A 26,912-nucleotide genomic window follows, 5' to 3' on the forward strand; every position below is an offset into this window, starting at 1 on the left:
GGGAGAGAAGGAGAAAGGGAGAGGATGCTCCTCCAGGCCAGGCAGATCCATGCAGGCCACTCCGAGGCTCTGTAGCAGGGAATCTTCAGAGTCTGCTTTGCATAGGTGCATGTGTCACCCATCACATCCCCTCATTCCCCCCATGCAAACTGAGCACAGATCTCTGCAACATCCCAAAGGCCAGTCATTCACTCACATCTCTTTTCCTTTTTGTAAGCCAGTGTTTTCTTAGGGGAAGAATATGAAGCGATCCTAAACTAGCATTTAAAATAAGATCCTTGGGCCATCATTTGGAAGTAACGCAGAAGCTCCACCCCTGCCCCACCCCCTCTACCAAAGGGTACTTCAAGGGTGCTATAAAGCCATGTCCTGGGAGCCCCTCAGCAGTCCTTGCCCTTGAGTGGGTGTAAGCTCACCACAGAGTGATCATGTAAGTTACTGTCCAAGTGATGAACCTACCTTCTGGGAGAGCAAAGGGATGCTACCAAATTCTAGGCTTCAGCAAGCGGTGTATAAACAGAGGATGCTAAGAAGGAAGAGACTTTGAGGCTAAGACCCAGGGGCCAAAGAAAAAGTGGCCACGCTCATGTTCTTTGTGAGAATGATAATGCTGAACCAGTATTATGTGTATACTGTAGATTTGGGCCGAGTAAAACATATTCATAAAAATTTAAATATACTTGAAAATAGAGACTGCCGTGGGCCAATATTTATAATGGCCCATAACTTTGTGTGGATGTTTGTGTTAGCTGTTGATAACACAAACCTGTACCTTTTTTAAAACCCGACCCACATTTTTACAGTTTCCTGGGGAAAGCAAGACAATTGGGCTCCATTAATCCCCCGCCCCCCCTTTTTTCCCCACAAGCTCATCTTAACCTAACTTTTAATTCAACAATTTAGTACAGTCAGGCTAAGTATCTAAGGTTAGCTGAAGGAAAGGAGAAATTCAAAGCCAACGTACACTGGGCTACAAGGCAAAGACACCCACATCCCAAGCCCTTTGTGGAACAGCAGCCCCCCTCTGGGCTGACTGCACTGTGGGCGTTTAGCGAATCAGAGTTGACATCGTCTCCAGCTACAAATGGTTCATGGGGAGAAGAGTTGATCTGACCCCTCTTTCCGATTTGGACTGGGTAAAGACCATGGGTGTCTTCAAGTTGGATACACCTCACAACCCAGCCACCTTGATTAACGAAAAACCACGGGCTACGAAGTCCACAGCACACATCTTTGATGCCTTCAGATATCCTGGGCTATATTTTTTTGGAATTCCCAATTTCGCAAGAACCCTGAATAAACAGGCATTATCAACACACTTCCTGGTCATTGTGCCATCATTGGTCTCGTCTCCCTGTTTCTACCACCTAGAAGAGTGGATGCTTTTATAGATAAAGCAACCCCCGTTCAATCTCAACCACATCTGCTTGGGCAGAATGCCCACGATTTGGAGTGATTTTTCTGTTTACGCTAATCTATCTTGCCCAAACGAGATCTGCATAATGACAAAACCAGTTGACAGGCCAATGTCCACTGGGGAAATCTCATAAGGTCCCACCTGTAGCTGTAGAGCTACAGGCAACCCCTGGCTCCTGAGAGGAGTTAGAAAGGCATGGAAGGAAGGGGAGAAAATGATGTAGCTACAGTACTCACCTACGGCATTTCAAAATTTAAAATTTAAGCAAAGAGTCCTATTTTTCACCTTTAAGAGTGAGCTTTTCTTCAGTGTACTCCTTTGACCGGACCTTCCTCAAGTGCTTCCATAGGTGGAGGCATAGGAGTGTACGAATGCTTGCATTATTCCCTCCACAGACATCTACAGAATATGCTTCTGCTAGGTGTGAGGCGCGGCCTGGGGCGCGGTACTCAGTTAGCACTCTCTAGGTATCACTGACTCACAGACCTCAAATCCTACAGGGTAGGTCGCGTAAATGATGGCATTTGGGGACAGCAAGTGCCAGAGTATAGGCCAGGTACAAAATCCACTGAGAGGAGGGAACTGAGAGTCCTTCACAGGGAGGAACCAGGCAGTCCTTAGAAAGAGGCTACATGAGACTCACACCAAGCACTTCACACCTCAGGAGTGAGCTGCCTACGCCTTACCCGCCTCAAGGTAAAAGTGTCATACAAGCCGACGCCTGAAAGCGTAACCGGAAATCAAGCTCACTTGATTTGTTCTGCTTGCGCTTGGGGCTGCCGATCGGTGCGGAGAACTCGCTGTGACCCATGGGGCCTATTCCATTCCGGTCTCTCCAGTTGTCTGACTCGCTTCCACTTGCCAGGTGTTCCCGACTGCTGGACCTCGAGAGAGACAGTGAGGAGCCCTGAAAAGAGTCCAAGCCGGCGGGAGGAAGAGTTCAACAAAGTGGAGAAAATAAATGTGAATGACACCAACACAACTGGGGCCCACCCATTCTCAGGAAGGTACCAAGGACAAATGCAGATGGTATAAGGTCCTCACCAAGGGGACCTGACTATGAAAGTGCCTACAGAGTCCCCAGTGAAAAGAATCCTTCTTCTAGTTTAAAATGTCCTGGGTGAGTGTGGTGGTTTGAATACGCTTGGCCCAGTGAGTGGTACTATTAGGGGGTGTGGCCATGCTGGAGGAAGTGTGTCACTGTGGGGGTGGGCTATGAGAGACCTTCCCCCTAGTTGACTGGAAGCCGGTCTTCTGTTTGCCTTCAGAACAAGATGTAGAACTCTCAGCTCCTTCTCCAATGCCTGGCCTGCCTGGATGATGCCATGCTTCCTGCCATGATGACAATGGACTGAACTTCAGAACTAGTAAGCCAGCCCCAAGTAAATGTCCTTTGTAAGAGTTGCCTCAGTCACGGTGTCTCTTCACATTGTTAGTCTTACTGCCTCCCTCTGTAATCTAGCACATAAAAACAAGGCTAGTGTCTTAGGGTCTTACTGCTCTGAACAGACACCATGACCAAGGCAATTCTTTTAAAGGACACCATTTAACGGGGGCTGGCTTACAGGTCCAGAGTTTCCATCCATTATCATCAAGCATGGCAACGTCCAGGCAGGCATGATGCGGGCAGAGCTAAGGAGTTCTACATCTTCACCTGAAGGCTGCTATGAGGAGACTGAACTCCAGGCAGCTAGGATGGGGATAGGGGTGGGAGCTTTTAAAGCCCACGCCCACAGTAACACACCTACTCCAACAAGGCCACACCTCCAACTAGTGCCACCGCCTGGGCCAAGCGTATTCAAACCATGACAGCTAGTATGTTAAAGCACCAAAGCAGCAACCATCTATGCTTCCACGTAAATCCTTGAACTTCTGCTGTGCTTAACCGGAGGCAGAGGTGCTTCTCCAAGGGTGTGTATGGATTGCCCTTGCTGGAACCTCATCTCTGATGCCCCCATCACCCACCCGCCTTCTGCTCTGAGACCTCTCCAGTGAGTTCTGATGTTAGAATGGGCGTGCCCATTACTCCTTGAGACTCGATGCGCTTTCCCAAGACCCTGGGAGACTGGTCCTATCTATTTGGTCACCTACATCTCCCAGCATGCCTGTCATCTGTTCCTAAGGCCCAAGCAGTATCTGCTGGGTATGGGCTAGGAATCTGACTCTCCATTGCCTTCTTGCTCATGTTGTTTCTCTCCCACCAGAAAGCAACACTGCCTAAAGCAGCCCACGAACCATGTACAGTGCGGTGCACCACAGGATGGTCTCGGGGATGCTGAGTCACACCCAAAGACTCCCTTTCCTGCCTCAGTGAGGATGCTGTTGCTAGTTTAGGGCAATCCTACAGGGAAATTATGGCTTCTAAGATAGAAGAAAAAAAAAAAAAGATCTCTAGATTTTCCAGTGAAAATATCTTTCATATTCTAAACCAAGATAAGTCCAGCATAGCAGGAGCCAACAACCCTGAATTCTGGCAAAGGCTGCAGCCCAGGGGAGTCGCTAGCATCCGTCCTACAGCTCGACATCTGAGTGTCCTTCACCTCTCGCCTGGCAGACTGATCCAAGTTACCAGCAAATGGCAGATCTCCAAAGATGGTGATTCCTGCTCTTCCACTAGCAGATCTAAAATATCCACTGGGCTATTTTCATGGTGGTTTGTGAGATGTACATGATCGGATCCCCTACCTTAGCGTTGGGGAAGCTGAAAACCATCCATGGTTCCCAACTCACACTTTGATTTGCTTTGGAGAATATGTGGCCTGCCCCTGAGCTTTTAAGAGGTTGACAGCGAAAGAAAATGGAAAAAAAAAAAAAATCCCAAATGCCTTCGAGGCTCAATTCAAAGCTACCTTGTTTGGTTTTTGATGATCCACCACAACACCAAGCAGGCAGGAAAAAGAAAAGGTGGAAAATGCCTGCCTCTCATCTAAAGAACTTTTAGGGAGGACAGGGTAATTACTTAGCTGTGCAAAAACTTGAAGAATTGCTCAACTCCAGCTACTCAATAACTCAGAGTCCAGAGCTTCCCGCAGTAGGAAGCTGAGGCACTTGGCACACAGTGGGCTAGGTAGTTTTAGGCCACCAGGACGGCAGCAGCCAAGGCTGTTGCAGTTCACATGCTACCATCCATATTCTCTTTGCTTTTCTTTATAATAAGAGCAAAAAATAAAGAAGGAGAGGGTGTTTCTAGTCACACTACAATTTAAACATGGCAGACATCTGTATATTCTGTCTGACTATCTATCTATCTATCCATCTATCTCTCCTCATCTCTTATTTATGTCTGTCTACCTATCCATCCATCCACCCACCCATCCATCCATCCATCTATCTATCTGTACTGGCTAGTTTTGTATGTTAACTTGACAACATGTTGGCTGGAGTTATCACAGAAGGGAGCTTCAGTTGGGGAAGTGCCTCCATGAGATCTAGCTGTGGGGCATTTTCTCAATTGCCCCTTGTGGCTGGTGCCATCCCTGGGCTGGAGGTCTTGGGCTCTATAAGAGAGCAGGCTGAGCAAGCCAGGAGAAGCAAGCCAGTAAGGAACATCCCTCCATGGCCTCTGCATCAGCTCCTGCTTCCTGACCTGCTTGAGTTCTAGTCCTGACTTCCTTGGTGATGAACAGCAATGTGGAAGTAAGCCGAATTAAACCCTTTCCTCCCCAACTTGTTTCTTGGTCATGATGTTGTGCAGGAATAGAAACCCTGACTAAGAGACTATCCATCCATCTCTCCCCATCTTCTATCTATCTATCTATCTATCTATCTATCTATCTATCTATCCATCCATCCTATCTATCTATCCATCCACCCATCTCTCCCCACTCTCATCCATCCATTCACCCATCCATCCATCATCGATCTCTCCCCATCTCTCTATCTATTCATCCATCTACCCATTCATCCATCCATCCATCCATCTATCCCTCCCCCATCCCTTCTCCCTCGCTCTCTCATTCTCTCAATAGGAACCACTCTCTATTGTTTCTTAAACCCTTCCCCACAGCCTTCATCCATGGAAGCCAGCCTGAATCCTTCCTGTTTTTAATCTTTTTGAGCTATTAGAGAAAAGTAGAAGCTTGTCTGCCCGGGGAGCTGCTGCCACAGACGGCTCAGTAATCTTGCATGTGGGCCCCCTCTCTTTATGAAGAAAGACCTGGTCCTGAGGCAAGTACAGAGCATCACTCCTAAGGAAAGCCAGAGTCTACCTTTCTCAGCTTTCAGAGAGACAATGGAAAGAAGCAGATGACGTGGGTCTTCCCTGTGCTCCAGTCTCACTTTCACTGCCTGCACAAGTAGACTGACTGACATCAGTCAGGGAAGTGGAGCAGGCTAGCCCAAGTCAGTCAAAACAACAACAAAGACACAGGAGAGGTCGGCTATTAGACAGAGGCCCTGTACATTTCCATCCCCAGAAAGTCATCTGTCTGACCTTGGGTTAACGTAGGAGTGGAGGGCATTTCAAGGTCCCATGTTTGTTTTGGCCAAAAAGAAAAAAAAAAAAAAAACATCATTAGTGTTTCAGCACTGAACACCTCTTACAGCAATGTTCCCTTGGATCATTGCCACCCAACTGTGGCTCATAACCAAAACACATCCAAGCCACTCTGTCCCTGTGACCATATGAGATCTTGGGAGAGCTTGACAAAAAGGTTCTTCTTCCAAGTGATTAAAATTATGTCTGTCTGTCTGTCTCTCTCTCTCTCTTTCTGTGCGTGTGTGTATGTGTGTGTGTGTGTGATCCATGTCACATGGCTCTCCATCAATTCATTTTTCTCTATGCACTCCTCGAGTTAACTCATTAAGGAGACGTTCTAGTCCACTCTGTGAAAGGAAAGTCAAGTCTTGACTGGCCTATGTCTTGATGAAGACACACCCACTCTGGGAGCCCCTTTTCGAACTAGAAGTCTGTGGGGACTCTATGAATTTATCCATGAACATGTGCCACGTAAAGTGCAAAAGAATTAAGTGAATCCAATTCAGGATCACTTCTCACTAATATCTTATGTCTATATTACATTTAATGTCCACGTAACACCCTGAAACCATTACTTTGGACACACATACACACACACACACACACACACACAAAAACCCCATGAACAGCTTGAATGGCTATTTACTTCCTCCAGTGAGGAAGAAAATCTGTCCCTGCAGAAACCTGGCTTTTCCTGTGGATTCGGTTCTCCAGTAGGACTCATAGCAGCTTCCTAGTGTGACTAGGTACCGGACAAGGCAACCCCAAAGAAAATGCAAGCTGATGAGAATAACGACGCCTCACAAAATCTATACACACAACAGGTGGAATTTAATCAGCTCCCAGAAGCTCTGCCCTGTTATGCCTAATTCCCAATGTGCTATAATGTCAGGCTCCAAGCGGGGAAGTGAAGCGCATTTCTGAAGTTAAATGTTACATTGCAGAACCTATAGCGTGACTGGCTGACAACTCCACCGCTCTACTCTGTGGCAAGCAGAGGCAAGGGAGGCGGGCCACTGACTGTAGGCTGCAGGACCACGTCTCAGCTTAATCCTTCGGCTAACAAAAGAGGATGCTATTTCCTCTCAGAGCCCCAGCATCCTGCGGGGGGGTGGGGGGGGGAGTGGACACCTACAGCCCCACAGTGTGGCATAATGGCTCCCATTTTCCTGCTGCTGAAGGCTACTTTAATGTTAAATGTAGCCTGCCAGGTGGCTACTGTAACCCTGACAATGAAATTCCCCAGGGGAACTATTCAATGATGCTTTCTTCTTCCCGGCTTGCACAAGAGAGATAAAGAAAAAAAATTAAGAGTATTTGCTTTTGCCCTGCATCCAGCAACACTCTTGTGACAAAGAAGTCCAGTGGAGAAAGGAGCTCTCCATCTACAAATGCTACTATTAGACTAACAATTCTGAAGCCAGCACATTGGAAGCCAGCAGGGCCGACAGAGACTGATGGTGCTTGGTTTAATCATTCTTACCCACCCACTGGCAGCCATCTCCCAGCTTGTCTGTGTGCAAGCTGGCCAGACCCCCCGACTCCCTAAGGCCAAAGTCTGACTTTCTCAGGAGGACAGGGTCTGCTCAGAGTCACGTGAAGCCTGGCCAGGAGGATGGAGGGAGTTCAGGGCCTTCCTCCACATTCAAAGAATGCCAGATTCCAGCCTCGCCGTGGTGCTGTGCAGCCAACATCTGGGAAACATAAGAATGTTGGAACCGCTCCTGCTTTCGATGCTTCCTGCTGCGCTCCTGGCATATCTCGACATACTGAAGCTCAGATCTGAAAATTGTTTTTATTGAATACTTGCCTCTTCCCCTACGGTGGCTTGATAGTGATACTCTCGGACAAAAGGGCTCATTGTGAGCTTTTATGAAACACTGCAGCTGCTCTTTGCTTGATCTTAGCCCCACTCGGTCATGTAAGATACCCTCCATCCAACAAAAACTTACTCCCAAATTTAAATTTCCATCGAACATATAGATTAACAGCTTGGAAGGGAGAGAAAGGTCTACACTGTAAGAGTCCATCCATTTGAGACAAGTTCACAAAAACAGAGAGGGAGCCACGCCATTCTGTCCCCCATTCTGTGACGGTAAAGAGCCAGGGAAAGAAGGGAGCTAGCTGTTCTGGGGAAAGATGTACCTCATAGGCGGTTGTCATCGTGGGCTTATAGGACACGTGGTTGGCTCTCCTCAGCTCCTTGATGGTTTCTGCCGGCATGGACTTCGAGAATCCCAGGCCACTCCAAGTATTCGTAGGCGTTCTGACCTCGGTCACCACTGGCTTCTTTAACATGGCTTTGGAAAACGGAATAGAAAGCAGGCGTGTATTTAATGTAATTCTGACGGGGAGCAAGGCTTCTTCCATCTATGAAAAAGTTACAGCTCAATATTATTTCTTAATGTGAAATGCCTAAGAATAAAACATTTTATCCACTGAAAAATAAATGTGGAAAGGCCTACAGGACTCCTTAATTAGGATCATGTATCTCATAAGATACATTTTATTTTTGCAGAATCCATGCATCGTGAACTCGAATATTTTTGGGTTTTGTTTTATAAGCACCCATTTTTTTTTCAAATCACCTGGAGAGATTTAAAATGAAGGTGTACTGAAAGATGGAGATAGGAAACACTCCTTGGTCACTTACCTTTGGTGGCTAATAGTTTCTTCTGCTCATAATCAAATGCCTGAAAATGAAATATAGAGAGAATGAATAATGGCTTTGTCACTGTTTTCTCAAGCATCCTACCAATAACTCCTCCTCGCACCAGCTAAGCGCTGCATCACGGGACCACAAACATCCGATGCAAGTGTGATGAACTTAAATGTTCCTTCAAAACCAGCTGAAATAATCTACTGCTTTTGTGTAACTTGAAGTCCGTGGTAAGTCATTTCCCTACACAATTAAATCTTTTATTACATGTATTTTCCACATCAGGACTGCTGTATGCAAATGAAGAGCCTAAAAGTTGTTAGACATCAAAGGAATGTGTCACAAAATGACCACAAGCATCGGGTTGTCTCAACTTCCGTCGCAGAATCCTTCTTTACATAGGTAAGCAAGATGGTTACTGGGATGATACTAATACCACACAGGAAGTTATCAAGCACACTGCTAAAGCCTTGACTTTTGAAGTTAGATAACTGCAACAATCGAGCTTTGCATACTGATGATGAAGTATGATTAAACCTACCTACCCTGGTACTGCAGACTGGAGGACCACACATCCATGCTAAGAACACTGAACAGCTAACTAGGCAGAAACCAGGACAGGTCTTTCTGAAGCAAGCCATGCCGGCATGGTTACATCCCAGATGCTAACCCATTCCCACCTCCTCAGTCTAGAGAACAGATAAGATTTGATTTAAAGACCTAGCACAGACGATCAAGAACCTACTCGCAAGAGCACTTTGGCTCGTCTCCCAGAAGTCAGTACCAGCGTATATAAGGTTCCTAGTTTATCATTGTCTGGAACCGAACAGGGAAGAGGGTGCAAGGAGCTAAGAATAACCTTGGGCCAGATGATAAACTGCGGTGGCCCAGCACACACAGTAGCTCTACGAATATGGTGGTATCTTGGAGAGCCTGGTTTTTAGACGAAACTGCTTTTAACATTTGGAGGGGGAGGGGCAACTTAAAAATTGAACTGGAAGTTTAAAATCAAGTTTAATTCTTAGGGGCAAGGAGTGGAAAAACACTGAGGAACTACTACTTAAAAGATTAGGCTGAGCTCTGTGAAGGATACAATGTATCAGAACTTGTCTGGAGCCTAAACAACCGGCAGTCTCTGGAGGACTGAGGAAGAGAGATGGGGGCGGGGATGGAGTGCTAGAGAGGCCATTGCCCTCCGGTGATGGAGAGATGGCTACAGTCTTCAGCCATAGAAAGAGGCAGGTCTTCAGTATGTCTTCTGCCAGGTCTCACTAGGGACTCTCACAGATTTCCTGGTAATTTTGGAGCCAGATTTCCATTAATGGTATAAGTACATCTAGTTAGGGAGTCATCATGAGAATACTGGCATCCAATGTACAAGAAAGGACCATAGAATTTATTCACAGGGATCTAAATATGAGAGCAAAGAAGATGGCAACCATGGAATGGCACTGGGGTCATAAAGGGAACTGGTTGGTTTTTGTTTTTTGTTTTTTTTTAACACTGATGTATTGTGAAAGCTTTGTATTTTGTCCACCTTAATAGTCATGAAAATGTTCAAATGCAAAGGATTTAAAAAAAAAAAACAAAAAACAAAAAACCAGGAGGATTCATTCACACTGGAATGAAAGCAGTGCCACTTAATTCTATGAATTAATTTAACACAGCAGGTTGGTTATTTATTTGTTTGTATTTCTAGGGTTTTGTGAAGATTTTAGAGGTGGTGGGGATGAAGAGAGAGAATTCATTACAAGGCAGGTGCTCCTTCCCAGTAATGCTGGTGCAGAAAGCAGAATGTTTATGTGTGTGTTACCCCCCCCCCCAAAAGCACTCAATCTCTGCCTCTCACACATGATCTATATGGAGATGAAATACCGAATCTCCTGCTTAGTAAACTGGTTGTTCTGAGTCACACTATGAAAGTGGTGGCCGGGCAGGGCTGGCTGAGGAAGCTGTCTGAAGCCACCACAAACATTTAAACCACACGGCTGTCATCACCTTCCACAGAACTCAAATTCTACACTCCCTCTTCTCATAACCCTTTGTGAAACGGCATGAAGTCTACTATCTCTATTTCCAAGACTACAGAAGAAAATCGGACCTACTTATCCAAGACAAACATCTTCTCTTACATGTCTCTAAAGCTTCCCGTAACCGATGAGCATCCTTGGCTTCAGGAGTAGCAACACAAATCACCATTTTTACTGGTATGAAGAATCACTTTTCCTTAATCTAAATCTTGCATTTCATTCTTTTTTTTGAGACAGGGTTTCTCTGTGTAGCCCTGGCTATCCTGGAACTCACTCTGTAGACCAGGCTGGCCTCAAACTCAGAAATCCGCCTGCCTCTGCCTCCCAAGTGCTGGGATTAAAGGCGTGTGCCACCACCGCCCTGCTCTGCATTTCATTCTTAATGCTCACAGCAAAACCCAATCCCATCCCCTGCGTATCACACTGACTCTTGAGTGTCACATTGACCAGGATACAGGGGGACAGGCTAGTTTTCTGCACAGCTCATGAACACTCTCTGCTTCCTCCATGCCCAGCCCAGCGCCTGCCCTCGGATGCCTGCAGATGCACCTACATTACCTGCATGTGGACATAGGTTGGCTGTGAGGCCAGGCGGGCCCTTTCCGAGTTCTGCTGGGCAGCGGCTGCCCTCTCAGCTGCACGCTCGCTCCCCGGGGCCTTCTTGTCAGCAAGGGGACTTTCTGTGGTACTCAGTTCGGGGTCTGAGAGTAATCTGTCAGTGCTGCTGTGAAAGAGAGTTGTGAATTCACTGTTCCACCTCCCATACTGACAAGACCGCGTGGTTCCCGGGTGCGTGTTCATTGTGTATGCTTCGGAAGTCACCTGCCTTTGCAAGTCATTTAGTCACTGAGCAATGCCAAGGCATGGTGACACTGAGGCAAAGGTCTCCCACTGTCTCCCCAGTGGATATATGAGGAAGGACCTTATCCATGGTCACTGCTCTAGGGCGACTCTGGGTGTCAAATTATAGGTTAAAACTGCTTTGCATTATGAAGGCTACATTATAGGTAGTACATAATGGAATTCGGCTTGTGGTGCACAGGGATAAGATTTCAGATGTTGGTACATCAACCAGACAAGGATTTATGCAAAAGTTGAGTACAGCCTGAGCAAGCCAGAAGGTAGACAGATGACAGATACTGCATGTGTGGGGTGCATGTGACACTGGTTAAGAGGAAAAATAGCGAGCTTATGATGTATCGGGGTACACCCCAAGTTGGAAAAAAAATGGGCTGATTTGCTGATTTGTTCAATTATAACCAATCAGCTGTTCTATTCCTATGTCAGAAGACAAGACACCAGCAATAAGCTTTGCCTGACAGATGTTGACAGAGGACATGCGACCTGGGAATGAGGGAGCTTTTCAAGTTCCCTAGGGTCAAAGGTCAGGAGAGCAGCAATGAGAGCAGGGGGTAGAATGCAAGGGAAAGGGTCCAGGATCAAATCACTACACTGTTTTAACCACAGTGAGGTGAGGCTGGTCCAGGTAAGAGAATCATTAGAGCTAAAGAAAGGGCAGGCCACACTGGTGAGAGAAAGGGCAAAGAGACAGGACAGGCTGCCCAGGCTCAATCCAGGTGAGAGGCAAGGAAAAGATTCAGAAGGCAGGGAAACCAAAATGGCGGACATAGGCTTCAAGGGATTCAAGAGCCAGCCGGGCAGTGGTGGCGCATGCCTTTAATCTCTCAGCACTTGGGAGGCAGAGACAGACGGGATTTCTGAGTTCGAGGCCAGCCTGGTCTACAGAGTGAGTTCCAGGACAGCCAGGGCTACACAGAGAAACCCTGTCTTGAGAAACAAAAAAAAAAAAAGAGGCAGCAGAAAGCAAGCAGATCACTTCAGGAACATATGCTGAAGAATGGCCTTGTGGGGAATCAGTGGACGCACAGGTAAGGCAGAACTAGATGGGATGAGTCCGGGGGTTTATGAAAATAAAGTGGCTTTAGTAAGAAATGGAGAAAATAAAGATATACACATCAATGTTTGCACAAAGGCACTCCTTAGAGACAGCTGAGAGCTAAGAAGACAGAAGAGGAAATGGAGTCATCAGCAGGTGGGAGACCCTCTTCTCTGTAGGAGGACAAGAATAATAAACAAGCAAACTAATAAAGGCAATCTCAGGATAGCACAGTGGAAAGTGTTGTGCGCAAGGGACTTCTAGCTAGCAAAACTCAAGGGCTGAGCCAAAAGCTTACCAGTCTGCAGCTGCCTGCCCTGGAGAGGAGGAGGCTAAAGTTCAAGAATCCACCTCAACACCAGCTAAGGTGGATTTGCGGCTGGGAACCGTCTAATGCAAAAGCCAGTGGCTAAAAATCGCCCGCACCCATTGCTGAATCGCAGAGAGAATGTGTAAGCTTCAGCGCGAAAAGGGTTGTTTTTTTAAGGACACAGACAGAAACCCCATGACAAGTCGGGGGGGGGGGGACACTTATAAAGATGGGGAAGGTTTGAAAACAGAGGTTATTCCTGGAGTCTTCAAGATATACTTGTGAGGGGGAACTGCAAAGCCTATGATGAGCCCCACCGAGCTCAAGGCAAACTCCTCCTCCATTACTTCCCTGCCAGAAGGATGAGCATACATACTGGAGGTGCGAGTTCTTCGTGCCCTGCAGGAGCTCGACCGTCTGCCGTTTGGCACAGGAGACCTTGGAGGGACCCAGCATCTGCTTCAAGTCACCAGCGTTTCCAGAATGGGAAGGACTTCGAGGCATGCCCACTTCAACGAAGGCATCATTGCAGCCTGTGGGGGGTGGGGCAGTGTTGAGAGAGAGGGGAGCAAAATGTAAATATTGACTTATAGATGCCTCAGAGAAAACCAAAAACCTGTCTCTATAGAGACCTAGTCCTACAGAGTCCTGACAATGTCCTTAGCCGCCATGATGGCATACCTCAGCAAGCTCAGGCTATCTCCAGAACTCAACCTCAAGGGAAGACCTCGTGTTTCCTGAAGATTATTTGGAATAAGGGATACACACACACACACACATATATATACACACACACACACATATATATACATATATATACATATACACACACACATATATATACATACACACACACATATATATACAAACAAACTCACATATACACACACATTCATACACACACATACATTAGTGGGGCCCATCTTTTCCCTGAATACTGTTGGCACCAGAGGGGGATATATATTTACAAAGGAACATTAGTGGGGCCCTCGTTTTCTTGGCTTCTATTCACTCTCCTTGTTTCCCCCTTTCCCTCTCACAGTATGAAGGCTTACACAGGGCTTCGGGCACACTAGACAAGTATGCCTACTGTGAGCTACATCCTCAACCACAAATGGAGTCCTTTGTCCCCTCCCCAGTGCTAGGAACTAAGCCCAGGGCCTTACACATGCTAGGCATGTGCTATTCCGGTGAATTACACCCCCAGCCCCACTCCAGTTTCTTCAAGATTGTTAGGGGCTGAACTTGTATGCAAACGGTCACTGAGCCGATGTTTGCCCAGCACGCAATAATGGAACTGCGGTATTTCTGTGGAAAGGGCCCTTCAGGTTATCGTTCACCACATTCTTTGGAATTTCGTGCAAGCCTGCACGGTGGAGGGAGGCAGAGTCAGCAGGGGTGAGTAGAAACCAAGTCAGAATCCCAGAAGTTTCAGGGAGCTGGGGGTGGGGCTTTACCCAAGCTCCAAGCCAGTCTCAGGAAGAAAGTTCCAATTCCTTACCTTCTACCGAATTTGATTTAGGAGAAGCCTGTTCAGGCCCAGTTGTCTGCATGGATGGATCGCCATGATTCGAACTCAGCACTTTCTCCCCAAGCGATGAAGTAGACAGCGGACCGTATTTCATGTTTGGAGGCTGAAATCATAAATAAAATAAAAATACAGCCGAGAAAGAAGTTCAGCGAACACCCAAACGGATTTCAAGTGGCTTCTCTCTTGCCAAAAAGCAAAGAGCCCCCTCCCCCCTTCATCCCCTCAATCTCACAAGAGGGTGTTACCTGCACATGTCCATTTATAGAAGCAGAGATGTTTTTGCTTTCTGTCTGCATGCTGTTGATGTGGACATCAACAGGAGTCAAGCCAGGTGGGGGAGATGGAGCTGTGTGCCCATACGTGGGCACACCAGACAGCAAAATATTGGTTAATGTGGCCTGGGCAGTAGACGGAATCATAAGGTGTGGTATTGTAGAGAAACCTGAAAATGGTTCACGGAGATAGGTGTTAGGAGGGAACAGCCCAGAAGCAACTGTTACGTTTAATAACAATAAGAAACCTTTTTTTCCCCTGTGAGTTCAGAATAATTTGACATCTCTGTCAATACATTTACTATTACTATAGAAACCGTAAGTGTAGGCTTAGGAGCTAGCTTCCAGGCTGGGTAAGGGATCCTGCTTCCAAGTCTAATGCCCTGAGTTTGATACCTGGGATCTGTGTGCTGGAAAGAACTCAATGATTCCAAGTTGCCCTCTGACATCCACAAGTGCATAACATGTTTTCTTTAAATGAAACAATGTTCCTCCCACATAGTTGGGGAGAGCAGAGATAGGCTGAGCCTGGTCATGTGACTATGACTAGCTCCTGGAAGCTGGGTTCCCAAGGTTTACGTTTTTTTGTTTTTTTTTTTAAGAATTTATTTATTTATTTATTTAATGTGAGTACACTGGAGCTGTCTTCAGACACACCAGATGAGGGCATCAGATCTCATTACAGATGGCCGCGAGCCACCGGGAATTGAACTCAGGAGCTCTGGAAGAGCAGTCAGTACTCTTAAATGCTGAGCCATCTCTCCAGCCCCCCAAGGTTCACTTGTAACCTTCAAGTGCCTTGGCCTTTGTTCCCTGAGCATCCAGCTGCCTTTCCTAATCTGTTTATCACAGGTACAGATGATGTCGGGCAGATGACGTTCTGTTTGCTTGAAAAGCTCTTGGCTTTTCTGAGCTTCATTGTAACTAATTTACACAGCAGGGGAGCTTTCCTTTGGGCTACGGTGATTTTTTTTTTTCTTCACTTGAAGAAATGGAAATTCCCTTGTAAATTCTATTGAAAGAAAAAAAAAGAAAAAAGGCAGTGTCTATGAATTCTCACTTCTTGATTTATGCTTAAGGGGCACTGACCTGTGGCGCTTGCGGTGTTCGCGATTGAGGGCGCCCACAATGTAGGGCTTGGGGTACCAGAACTTGAACTTTGCAAAGGACTGACCGAAGTGTTGAGAGCATTCAGGAGTGAGTTTGGGGTGGTTGACGTGTTGAGCGACAGTGTGGTGGGCCCCAATAAACCTGTAAAGGATGAAAGTCAAGTCAATACCCCTAAGTTCAAGATTCAGAAACCAGGGACGCTATTCATAATGTTTTTTTTTTTTTTTTTGAACAAGCACCAACAGGATCTGGGACTTTCTAATCTGTCTGATATGGGTGACAGGTGGACAGGTGTTTTGTTTTTTTTTTTAATGTTATTTCAGATGTTCCTGTGAAACGTCTCTCTTCACAACTCCAACAATGGAATTTGCTCAACCTCAAATAGACAAATACATGCCAGAAGACCGGGAAGACAGGTGTGCCCAATCTAGCAGAGCAGCCAGGCACACTGAGAACTATTAGATGCAAGCCCGCTGACAACCTAGGACCGACAAATGTCTGCTCAGGTGAAAGCTTGGTTTTTTTTTTTTAATCACTTCTCTAACTGACTCACTTGTGAGCAGCTTCCCGGACAGATCCCTTTCTAAGCGTTCACACCTGACAGCGCCTTAGGAGCGCCTTTCCTGTGGTAGACTGGCTGTCTGAGACTTAGTAGAGAGGATGGTCGACCAGATGGTTCTCTGCGTGTCTGAACACACGCTGACGCCTTTGGGCTCCAATGACTAAAACTTGCCCAGGGACTGCGCTGGCTTTGCTTTTCGTCTCAAGCATCCGAGTGCCTGCCGTAACTGGGGAGATTCTCCTTTGGGAATTTGGGGTCTAAAAGAAAATGTTCATTTCTGTGTGTTTCCGGAAGTGCACGGGGGTTGGGGGGGGGATCAGTGTTAACAGGAGATGGGTAGCCAAGAAAACCTCTCCTCCACTCAGGGAACTCAGCTTCTCCAACCACTTTCTCAACTGGAACATAATAAAACAGGCTCCTTCTAAGTCAGCGGTCTCAACCTTCCTAATACCACGACCCTTTAATACAGTTCCTGTTGTGGTGAACCCCCCTCCGCCCCAACCATAAAATGATTTTGCTGCCACTTCATAACTCTAATTTTGCTACTGTTCTGAATCCTGGTGTAACTGTCATACAGGATATCTGATGGGCGACCCCTGTCAAAGGGTCATGTGACTCCCCCCCAAGGGGCTGCGACCCACAGGTTGAGAACTGCTGCTAAGTTCACCAGCACATCCTGGTCCACAGCGTTGCTGTGTTGTTATGGCTGTTCATGTCTGTGTGGTGGAGGAAGAACCTGCATTTACCATAGTAGGGTTTGAGCGTGGCAAATTTGGAGCCCAAACACGTTCTACACACATTACTTCTTTCAGTGTTGGGGGATCGAACCTAGGTCCTCATGCAGGCATCCTATCGGTGGGCTCTAACACAGCCCATCCTACTATGTACGTGACCTACTGCACTCCCTTTATTATATGAAGACATCTGGGAAACAAGAAAAATGGTAAGCCTGGTCTAAGGCTAACAAAGCCCTTGGCCAGCCTTCAAGGTCGCTGCTAGAGGAGGGCGCTATTTCAGGACCAAGGAGGACTTACTGTCCTTTCCTAACAACTCAAACACTATGAGTGGTATAAGCTGTGCTCTCCTTGGCTGGCCTTGGGCTTATCAGGCCTAGCCATAGGGTGGGGAATGGGGGTGGGGGATGGGTTCTGGGACTCTCCCCCTCCCCTTCTCTAGTTGCCCTCCAGATTTGCAATTACTTTTTGGAACAAACTGGATAATCTTTATCTCTAGGGAGGGAGGGCAGCGCAGCAAAAGCAAGCGAGCACAAAACACATCCATCGAAGTCAGCCGCTCCCTTCCATCTCGATGGCATCCTTCATTTAGCAGAACAAACACAAGCCACCGAACATAAGAGCAGGCAGGCTGCCGATTATTTACACTGATACCGGCAACCCAAATCCAAGGAGTCTAACAACCGGAAAAACTCAGACCGGGTGAATCAGGTCCCGACCCCGTTGCTCTTCACCGGGCTTTGGGGCTCAAAAGAAGAAAACAGCATTTAGACACAGCACCATGGTAGAAAGGCAGGGAACCCGATAAGTAGTTCCCCAGGGGTAATAATAAACGTTATACCTAGTCCAGTGAGTCCAAGGCCTGCCGAAGCTAAGATATCCAGGCTGGGACATGCCAGGCCGGCAGGGCACGATGCTGGGGATAGACTGGTTGCTATGGAAACCCCACTGCTTTCAAGTCCGAGGAGACACTTCCTTGCTTCATACATATTTAAGGCATTTCGCTCAACACTTTTCACAATCACAGACTATGAAAACACATAATGGGGAAAAAAAAAGATGACACTGAGGTAGGTATGCAACGGACTGACGGGTAATGAAAATGTAAATGAGGAACCACAGGAGGCTGGATATCACCTTCAATCAGCTTCTGCTTCTGACACTCCCTGTAAAACTTGAGTCACCACCTGTGTGTGTGTGTGTGTGTGTGTGTGTGTGTGTGTCTGCGCATGCTGCAGTGGGCATCCAGCACGCTGGCCCCTATCCCCACCCAACCTTTTGAGGCATGAATTCCTATCCAGACATGCTTAGAAATTGAGCAAATTCGTGATGTCAAAGCCCAGCTGCCACTACACAGCCTCTGGGTTTCATAACTGAAACACCCCTCCTCACCACCTCATTATGTACAGAAGCCAAACCAAGCCCACCATCACGTATAGATTGCACAGGGACTGTTGTTTTTAACATACATGGTCTAATGGTTAGCTGATGTACCTCCAGGCACCACCAATCCTCAGTGAGACCACACCGGTGGCAAATCTTGTGAGACCACACACACACACACACACACACACACACACACACACACGGGTGTGTATGTATGCGTTATATATTATGTTATATATGCTGTTATATATAATGATATGTATTATATACAATAATTATATATATAAAATTTCCTTACTTCCTATATGTATATACTATATATACATTTAGAATTATATAATTTATGTATCTTACTAAATTTCTAAATGTATATATGTATATACAAAAGTGTATACATACATATGTATATATACATATGTATATATATATGTATGTGTGTATGTGTGTGTATGTATATATGTGTGTATATGTGTGTATGTATATGTATGTGTGTATATAAATGTGTGTACATATGTATATGTATGTGTGTGTATATATATATATGTGTGTGTATATGTGTGTATATGTTGTGTGTGTGTGTGTGTGTTCAGTAGTTAGAATCCAGTCATCAAAGCATAGTCTCTTCCAACCCTGACATATGTTCATTTTCCTCCTGAGCTTTTTTTACTTCTGTCTTTGTTCGGCTAAGTTCTTCTCTGAGTCTGATACTGATGGTAGTTGAGATTAAGTTAGTCAAACATGGGTTTTATGATGTCTGAAACCCATGGCCTGTTCTCGAACTCTGAACTCACTCCACCTTGTTCCCCCAGTATTGGGGAGCTTTAAGGTTTTCTCTGAAAAAGGGGTGTGACTGTTTCCTCCAGGTGGACAGAAAACATCACATTTACTCATGTAGAAGTCATATGGGAAACAGATGCACATAAACCATTCTATACACAAGATGACATCTACGGTTTAGAAATTTTAATACAGAAAGTACGGCAGATTCGTCTACCTTAGTAAGTGAGGACTTTCTGACCCCAGAATCTATCTGCACATCCTCCTTCTGTGGCTTTCACATGTGGATGTGGACACAAGGACACACACACACACACATACACACACACACACACACATAAACACACACCTCTCCATATACACGTGCACTTGCACATATACATACATACATGTACCAACACACATGTACACGTACACACACATGCACTCACATACATGCACTCACATATGCACACATACAAAACTGAATAGAATTACAAAGAAAAGAGGTAGGGAGGGAGGAAGGGAGAGAGAGAGAAAAGAGGGAGAGAGAGAGACTGCCCTTCTGTATGAGAGAGTAGCACCTGTGGATGCGGACCCAGGCCCTAAGCTGACATCAAACTGGTCCAGGCTGAATCTTGTGCCTGCTGGCGTCCATGATTACAGACTCCCTTAGCCATGGCTGCCTGTGCTGTGGCACTGTTAGAGCAGCCCAAACAAATTAGGATGTTTACTGGTTTATTTTTCTGCTCCATGGTACGCTCCCCTGCACTAAAGCAGCGACTCTACATTGCTGTATTACTGTGTAGTGCCAAATTACGTTCGCTAGACTTTATAAAGCAATTAGAAACCAGCATTTAATAAAAAAGAAAGAAAAAAGTTAGAAAAACTCCACTGTTTGGAATCTTGCTTCAAAACATTCCACAAACTCCAAAACTTAATTACAGTCTATAAATCTTTTAAGTTTTAAACATTCCGGAAAAAAAAAAATCCGAGGATTAATATAGCACTGTCATACTTAATATCTGGAACAAAGACAACTTGGTTTTGTGACTTTTGTTAACCGCCAAGATCATTTCCTAATCACACTTTCCTTCCTAGTGGTGAACTTGGGATGTCCCCCGGCCTCCCTGCCAGCTGATGCTTTGTGATTTGGAAAATATAAGGATGTAGGTACTGGTACCTACCATGTCTATCCAGCCTTGGAGCCTTCATCTTCTCACCTCTGCTTAGCCCACACAGCAGCAGCACCATGGCCGCCAGTGACAACCACTGGTGAGGTCCTAGGGTCCCCAGCTTTAAAGGGGCTGCAGCAACTTTCACAATAGTAATGCATGAACACTCTTCCCTCCATGCCTCCTCATGGGCACTCTGGATCAGATTTCTCCCATTGCGCATTTACTGTCCGTGTAATTTACTAGCTAGCATCGGACAGAGAAGGTGCTAAGAGGGCTATATGTACTGTCTGGTTTTGTGTGTCAACTTGACACAGGCTGGAGCTATCACAGAGAAGGGACTTTCAGTTGGGGAATTGCCTCCATGAGATCCAGCTGTGGGGCGTTTTCTCAGTTAGTGATCAAGTGGGTAGGGCCCCTTGTGGGTGGTGCCATCCCTGGGCTGGAAGTCTTGGCTTCTATAAGAGAGCAGGCTGAGCAAGCCAGGGGAAGCAAGCCAGTAAGGAACATCCCTCCATGGCCTCTGTGTCAGCTCCTGCTTCCTGACCTGCTTGAGTTCCAGTCCTGACTTCCTCTGGTGATGAACAGCCATGTGGAAGTGTAAGCTGAATAAACCCTTTCCTCCCCAACTTGCTTCTTGGTCATGATGTTTGTGCAGGAATGGAAACCCTGACTAAGACAGGCTAAGAGCCTTCATGACTCGTGGGCTTTATTAAAAGAAAAGAAAGGAACGGAAAAGACAGCCGTTCTGCTAGGCCAGCGTAGCAAGTTCTGCAAATTGATTTGAACACACGCACACACATACACATAACATATAAGTCGCCTTAGCTACTACTCCCTAGCGACTAACTAAAGTCTGTCGTCAGAGGATTGCAAATTAAGAGTCCTTCTGATAAATTCTCAGAAGTGGTGTATCTTGTTCACACAGTAGGGCTGCTTTGGCTTTCTGACAAGAGTTCAGTATTGATTTCTGTTAATGGCTTGAGTGGATTAGGTCACCACCGTCAGTGTGAGAGCGCTCCCTTTGTTCCACCCCCTCACCGGTATGTGGCTGACTGCCACCCTGACTGGGGTGAGATGGGATCCTTCATGGAGTTTAAATTTGCTTTCCTTTGATGGCTAGTGAGGCCGAACGTTTTTTTATGCCCACTAGCCATTTTGTACATCATGGTTTTGTTTTGTTTTGTTTTGTTTTAGAGCAGTCTGTTCGCTTCATTAGCCTGTTGATTGACTGGGTGGGTTGATCTCTCGTCAAAATTACCAAGTCAGAGAAAGAGACTTTTCTTTCTCCTGCATTTTTAGAAAAACAATGGCTACTGAAAACGAACTAGGACGAAAATCCAAAAACCCGTATGAAGGAAATGGTGGCAGACAACAGAGGGCACTGTTGGTTACAGATGTTAACTGTTATGACCAAATATACGCGTCAGAAATTAGTCCCATGTCAGTGAACAACCAGAGTGGGTACAGAAGGCTATTATTCCAGGTGCTTCACCGGGTGCAGACTCTGGACCGACCTTGCTCGGCTGTTTGGGCTTTGGTTTAATACTGATAAAGACGTCCAGCTGCTCCATCAGCTGTGCGATGACCTGTGGGTCCACTTCAATGTCTTCCTTCATATCGAACATCAACACCAGAGGAAGACACCCCTAGACAAGACAGCAGGAGTTTCAGGGGTTAGTCGTCGCAGCACCTGGTACCCGAGCATCTCTCCAAATAATACACAATCCGAGTATTTAAACTAAACACCATTCACCTCTTCACAACGAGGAGGGTGTGGGGCCAGAGGGAGGGGCAGGAGGCTATCCAGGGGACTGAAAGTGTATCTGTTAAGCTTATGGGTTTGGCGTGACTCTTTTTGTTTGTTTGTTTTTCGAGACAGGGTTTCTCTGTGTAGCCCTGGCTGTCCTGGAACTCGCTCTGTAGACCAGGCTGGCCTCGAACTCAGAAGTCCGCCTGCCTCTGCCTCCCAAGTGCTGGGATTAAAGGCGTGTACCACCACTGCTCGGCTCTTTTTTTCTTAAGTCACTGTCTGACTTCAGTTCCCTTAGCAATTGTAGTAAGATAATTCTTCACCACTCTGGGGTTCAAATCACGTGCCCTTGCTCCTTGACTTACTGGGAGCCATGTCTCTGTATCCTGAAGGAGAACCCAACTGCTGTTTAATAACTTCTTCTCTGGCCCAGCCTGGTCTATTCCCACCCCAGATTTGCAAGCCCTGGATCTGTCTCTTCCACCAGGCCAGGCCCGAATCTCAATGTCGTGTAGGTGGAATCTGTCCATCACTCGGAGCTTTCTTAATTGGTCCTTCTGAGGTGGCTTAAGTTGTAACCACTTCCTCCCGGACATGAGTAGTGAACCACTGTCCCAACCCTCGACCCTTTTGGGGGAAGAGCGGGGTTCACTACAGAGATTACCCTAGGCTCTCTTCTCTGTTCATGTCTCGACCTTCACTGCCTACAACCACCCAGCTCCTCTTTCTCTGGCATAGAATGCTGTTCAGCTCAAGTCCTTGGTTACTGGATATGTTTTTAAACATTTATTTATTGATCTTATATATCCAAGTACACGGTAGCCGTCTTCAGACACACCAGAAGAGGGCATCGGATCCCATCACAGATGGCTGTGAGCCACTCTGTGGTTGCTGGGAACTGAACTCAGGACCTCCGGAAGAGTCGAGTCGGTGCTCTTAACCGCTGAGCCATCTCTCCAGCCCAGTTGCTGGATTTTTTTTTTTTTTTTTTTGGACAATGTTGGGCATGCTGTGGTCAAAATGAAAAATTACCTTTTTCACTCATGAATAAAAGTGACTCTTCTTCATGGACGGATAGTAAAATAAATAAATAATAAAAATTCTTAAAACCTTTGAATTTCTCTCTCCCTTCTTTCAGTATTTCATAATAGTACCTTTCCAAAAAAACCCTATTATTTTTGGCAGGTGTGGTTAAAGTAGGAATGTGAGTCTGTGAACTTTTTCAGGCATTTTAAGCTTAAGAATAACACCTAAAAACCTTGGAAAGGAGGACACTACGAAGAATAATTTGGTAGTTCCTATATGTAAATATGCCCTACTGCTAAGGCATTATTGTCAATACAATAAAATAAATGTGGCTAACAAAAAATTATTCACAGAAAGTGAACTTTTAAGTCTCCCACTGTCCTGATTAACTATAAGAAGTTTCATCTGTCAGAGGAATGGATGCAACAGTAAAAATCTGGGTTTTCTGAGTTTTTTGTTTTTAATGGATTCGACAAGTTAATCGTAAAGACCATGCCTGATGCCTACTGACTCAAATGTCACTAAAGGCTGGGCCTCCGAACGGAATAATGTAATCTGTTTTTAATAAGAGTCTCTGCTGGCCCAGCAATATGGCCGTCTCTATGCACCAACCCCCTCACACACTGGGGTTTCAGAAGAAACACTCGAAGGAGAGAAAGGCTTTAAATCAGGATGCTTTTGAATGACACAACGGATGTTTTTCTTTCATAGCATTCGAAATTAAAGAGTGAAATCGTAAATATTTCACATATGTGAATATGTAAATATTTTTATTTACATAATAGATGTATTAAATGTACAAATGTTTAGATCACCAAGAGTCAAGTTGTTATAGATGTGTGCGTATAATATGGGCCAGCCAGAGGCCCACAGCAGGCAATTCCCTTGACTATTTTTTCTCCATTTAAAACAACAACAACAACAACAACAAAACAAAAAACCAACAACTTCCTTTCTTGAACTTGGAGCTCACAGATGAGCTATCCTGGCTGACCAGCAACCTGCAGGAATCTATTTGTCTCTGCCTCTCCGGCCCTGGGATTGCAGACACACCTCTTCACCTTGCCTTCCTATATGAGTGCTAGGGACCCAGACTCAGGTCTTCAGGCCTGTGTGGGAACTAAGCCATCCTCTCATCCTCTCAGCCTCTGAAGGTGACCTTTAAATGGTGTTTTTAGTTTTCTGTTTAAAGTTCACACTGTGTATCAGCACCCCACGTCAGGCGTGGTCACCTTCCATCCACACCACAAAATGCATTCATCTGAAATCTCGCCTGCCTTTAGTCTAAGTTAAGAAAGATATTTTTTAAAAGTTGCTTCCCGGGGCTGGAGGGGCAGCTCAGCGGTTAAGAGCACTGATGACTGCTCTTCCAGAGGTCCTGAGTTCAAATCCCAGCAACCACATGGTGGCTCACCACCATCCGTAATGAGATCTGATGCCCTCTTCCGGGGTGTCTGAAGACAGCTACAGTGTACTCATATACATAAAATAAATAAATAATTCTTTTTAAAAAATTGCTTCCTTACACAATAAAATATAGCCTACCGTGGCACAATAACCCCTATTCTCCAGTTTGTTTGTTTGGTTTTTTTTTCCTCTTATCAGGAAATTTTCCTGTTTGCCTGGATCTCCAAACTGCTTTCTCAAACAGCAGATACCCAGAACCAAGAGTGGAACTCAACAAAGAATGTATTCCAAGAAGCTAAAGACGACGACCACAAAGCAGACCCCAGCAGCCTTACCATGAGATACTGCCTTGCCAGACAGACAGACTCGATGGTGCCCTGGAGGTAGACGGTGGATTTCTTCTGTGGATTGCTGGGGTCGGGAAAGTGGATCTGAGCCCCTGTCCTCTGCATGATGTGTTTGACGTTGCTCCCGTTCCGGCCCATCATGAAGAGGTGATGCTGGGCTGCTATATCCAGTTGTGTGCTCACGGGGATGGCGGAGGCCAAGCTTCCCGCGAGGTGTTCCAATAGCATGGCTGTCCCTTCCTGGGGGGGTGGGGGGGGGTGGCAGAGAGAGAGAGAGAGAGAGAGAGAGAGGGAGAGAGGGAGAGGGACGGAGTGAGAAAGGGAGAGGAAGAGAGGGAGAGGGAGAAGGGGAGAGGGAGAGAGAGAGAAGGAGAGAGAGAGAGAGAGAGAGAGAGAGAGATAATCCCATCAAATACAATTAATTGTCCCCACACAGGCAAACATTAGCAGCATGTTCCTATGCGCCCAGAAGTAGCACAAAAGAAACTGCTGGAAACCAATTAGTCTAATATCCATAAACATAAACCTTGTCCTGGGTGTGGTGGTGGCATAGGCCTATCTATAATCCCAGCATCTGGAAGGCTGAGGAGAACCGTGATTTTTTTTTATTTTTTAATTAATTAATTAATATTTAATAATTAATATTTATTTATTTAATGTTCATTGATGTTCTGCCCGTTTGTATATATGTGTGTGGGCATCAGATCCCCAGGAACTGGAGTTACAGACAGTTGTGAGCCGCCACGTTGGTGCTGGGACTTGAACCCGGGTCCTCTGGGAGAGAAGTCCAGGGTTCTTAACTACTGAGCCATCTCTGCAGCCCCGAGAGAACTGTGAACTTCAAGTCAGCATAAGGACTCCTCCCCTCCCACCCCACCCCACCAAAAAAAATAAATAAATAAATAAGAAAGCATTCATGATCTGTGATTTGATTGTCATTTGAAGTCACCAACCTTCACAGCATTAGTGTTATTCTGAGAACCTCGTACTATGACGGTAGCACCATACATTCGAGACCTCTGCTTAAACGACACAGAAACACTGTAGGTCTGTGAGATGTGCTGAATGGAGGGGGTGTTGGGATCAGGGACTGGCTGGAGGATCCCCGCAATCGGCAACTCAAACATCAACACCAAGGGAAGCAGCTCCTAGGAGAGACCAAAGCAATGGTGAAGTGTGACATCGGCAGGGAGGCACGTTGCTCATCTGTTTTCTTCTAAATACGGGTTTTGAGACGTGAACTGTCTTCACGGGGGTGGGGTGGGGTGGGCGGGGGCGAGCTTCAGCGTAGTGTGTAACCGTTCCTAATGGAGGGAGCCTTCTGCGCATGCCACTCTCTAGCAAGCTTCTAAGGGTCTAAACACTGATGAAAATGCCTGCACCAGAGCCCAGATGACAGAGGCCGGAGTACTCCCAAAGGCACCCTGCTCCACTGTTCCCTGCTTCCTGAAATGGGACTTGGTAACCAAATGGCAAACAATGCTATTTCTGTCCCCTTGTTATGTCAATACAGTGAGCACACACACGCACACACGCACGGTTCCCAAAGGTTAGCCCAGTTACCCGAATCCTCGCTCGGGCCGATTCTACTCCTGCTGGCTGTCCTGCTATAGACACCTGCAAAATAAGAGAGCAAGGCTTACTCTACCATTCATGGCCCCCATCTGCCTTCTTAGGGAGCCACACCCCTGCTGCTGAACACTTGAGCATGGGGGCCTTCCTGACCAATAAGCCTCAGTCAAATCCATCGACCAGAGTTTGACTTGAGGCCTTCTTCCAGTGATATATGGCCATCGATCGACCTCATCCCTGGACTTAGCCACAGCCAGTAGTTCCCAAGAAGTCATTCTGACCCCTTTATTGATACTTCTATCAACAGCATTTCTCCCTTTTGTTTAAGGTCTCTTTGTGTCAGTATGTGAGGTGCATATAATAACAGCAATGATGTGGATGCATTGGACTCTTCAGCTGTGAGCCTTCTTCTTCCGCACCAGTGGACACATCACCCCAGCCTTAGTAGCCGCCTCTCCAGCTTTCTCCAATAGATCCCTTGGGCCATGACA

The 26,912-nt window shown here is 46.2% G+C and overlaps 1 protein-coding gene across 4 annotated transcripts in view; it reads right to left on the reverse strand.

Annotated features, from left to right (window-relative positions):
• Window positions 1-26,912, reverse strand: part of Bicc1 (BicC family RNA binding protein 1) — a 228,400-nt gene that overhangs the window by 11,021 nt on the left and 190,467 nt on the right. For 3 of the 4 annotated variants that reach the window (XM_031348532.1, XM_031348534.1, XM_031348535.1), the window contains 13 exons: window positions 26,413-26,466; window positions 25,803-25,997; window positions 24,838-25,089; window positions 21,834-21,965; window positions 17,841-18,027; window positions 15,683-15,844; window positions 14,567-14,763; window positions 14,292-14,424; window positions 13,167-13,323; window positions 11,142-11,307; window positions 8,548-8,587; window positions 8,040-8,194; window positions 2,168-2,324 (listed from right to left, as the gene is read on the reverse strand). In XM_031348532.1, coding sequence (XP_031204392.1) covers window positions 2,168-2,324; window positions 8,040-8,194; window positions 8,548-8,587; window positions 11,142-11,307; window positions 13,167-13,323; window positions 14,292-14,424; window positions 14,567-14,763; window positions 15,683-15,844; window positions 17,841-18,027; window positions 21,834-21,965; window positions 24,838-25,089; window positions 25,803-25,997; window positions 26,413-26,466 — 1,987 coding nt within the window. The remainder of the gene's footprint in view (window positions 1-2,167; window positions 2,325-8,039; window positions 8,195-8,547; window positions 8,588-11,141; window positions 11,308-13,166; window positions 13,324-14,291; window positions 14,425-14,566; window positions 14,764-15,682; window positions 15,845-17,840; window positions 18,028-21,833; window positions 21,966-24,837; window positions 25,090-25,802; window positions 25,998-26,412; window positions 26,467-26,912) is intronic. The other variant, XM_031348533.1, reaches the window with a different exon arrangement.

Source organism: Mastomys coucha, unplaced genomic scaffold (assembly GCF_008632895.1).
Source record: "Mastomys coucha isolate ucsf_1 unplaced genomic scaffold, UCSF_Mcou_1 pScaffold3, whole genome shotgun sequence".
Lineage (NCBI taxonomy): Eukaryota > Metazoa > Chordata > Mammalia > Rodentia > Muridae > Mastomys > Mastomys coucha.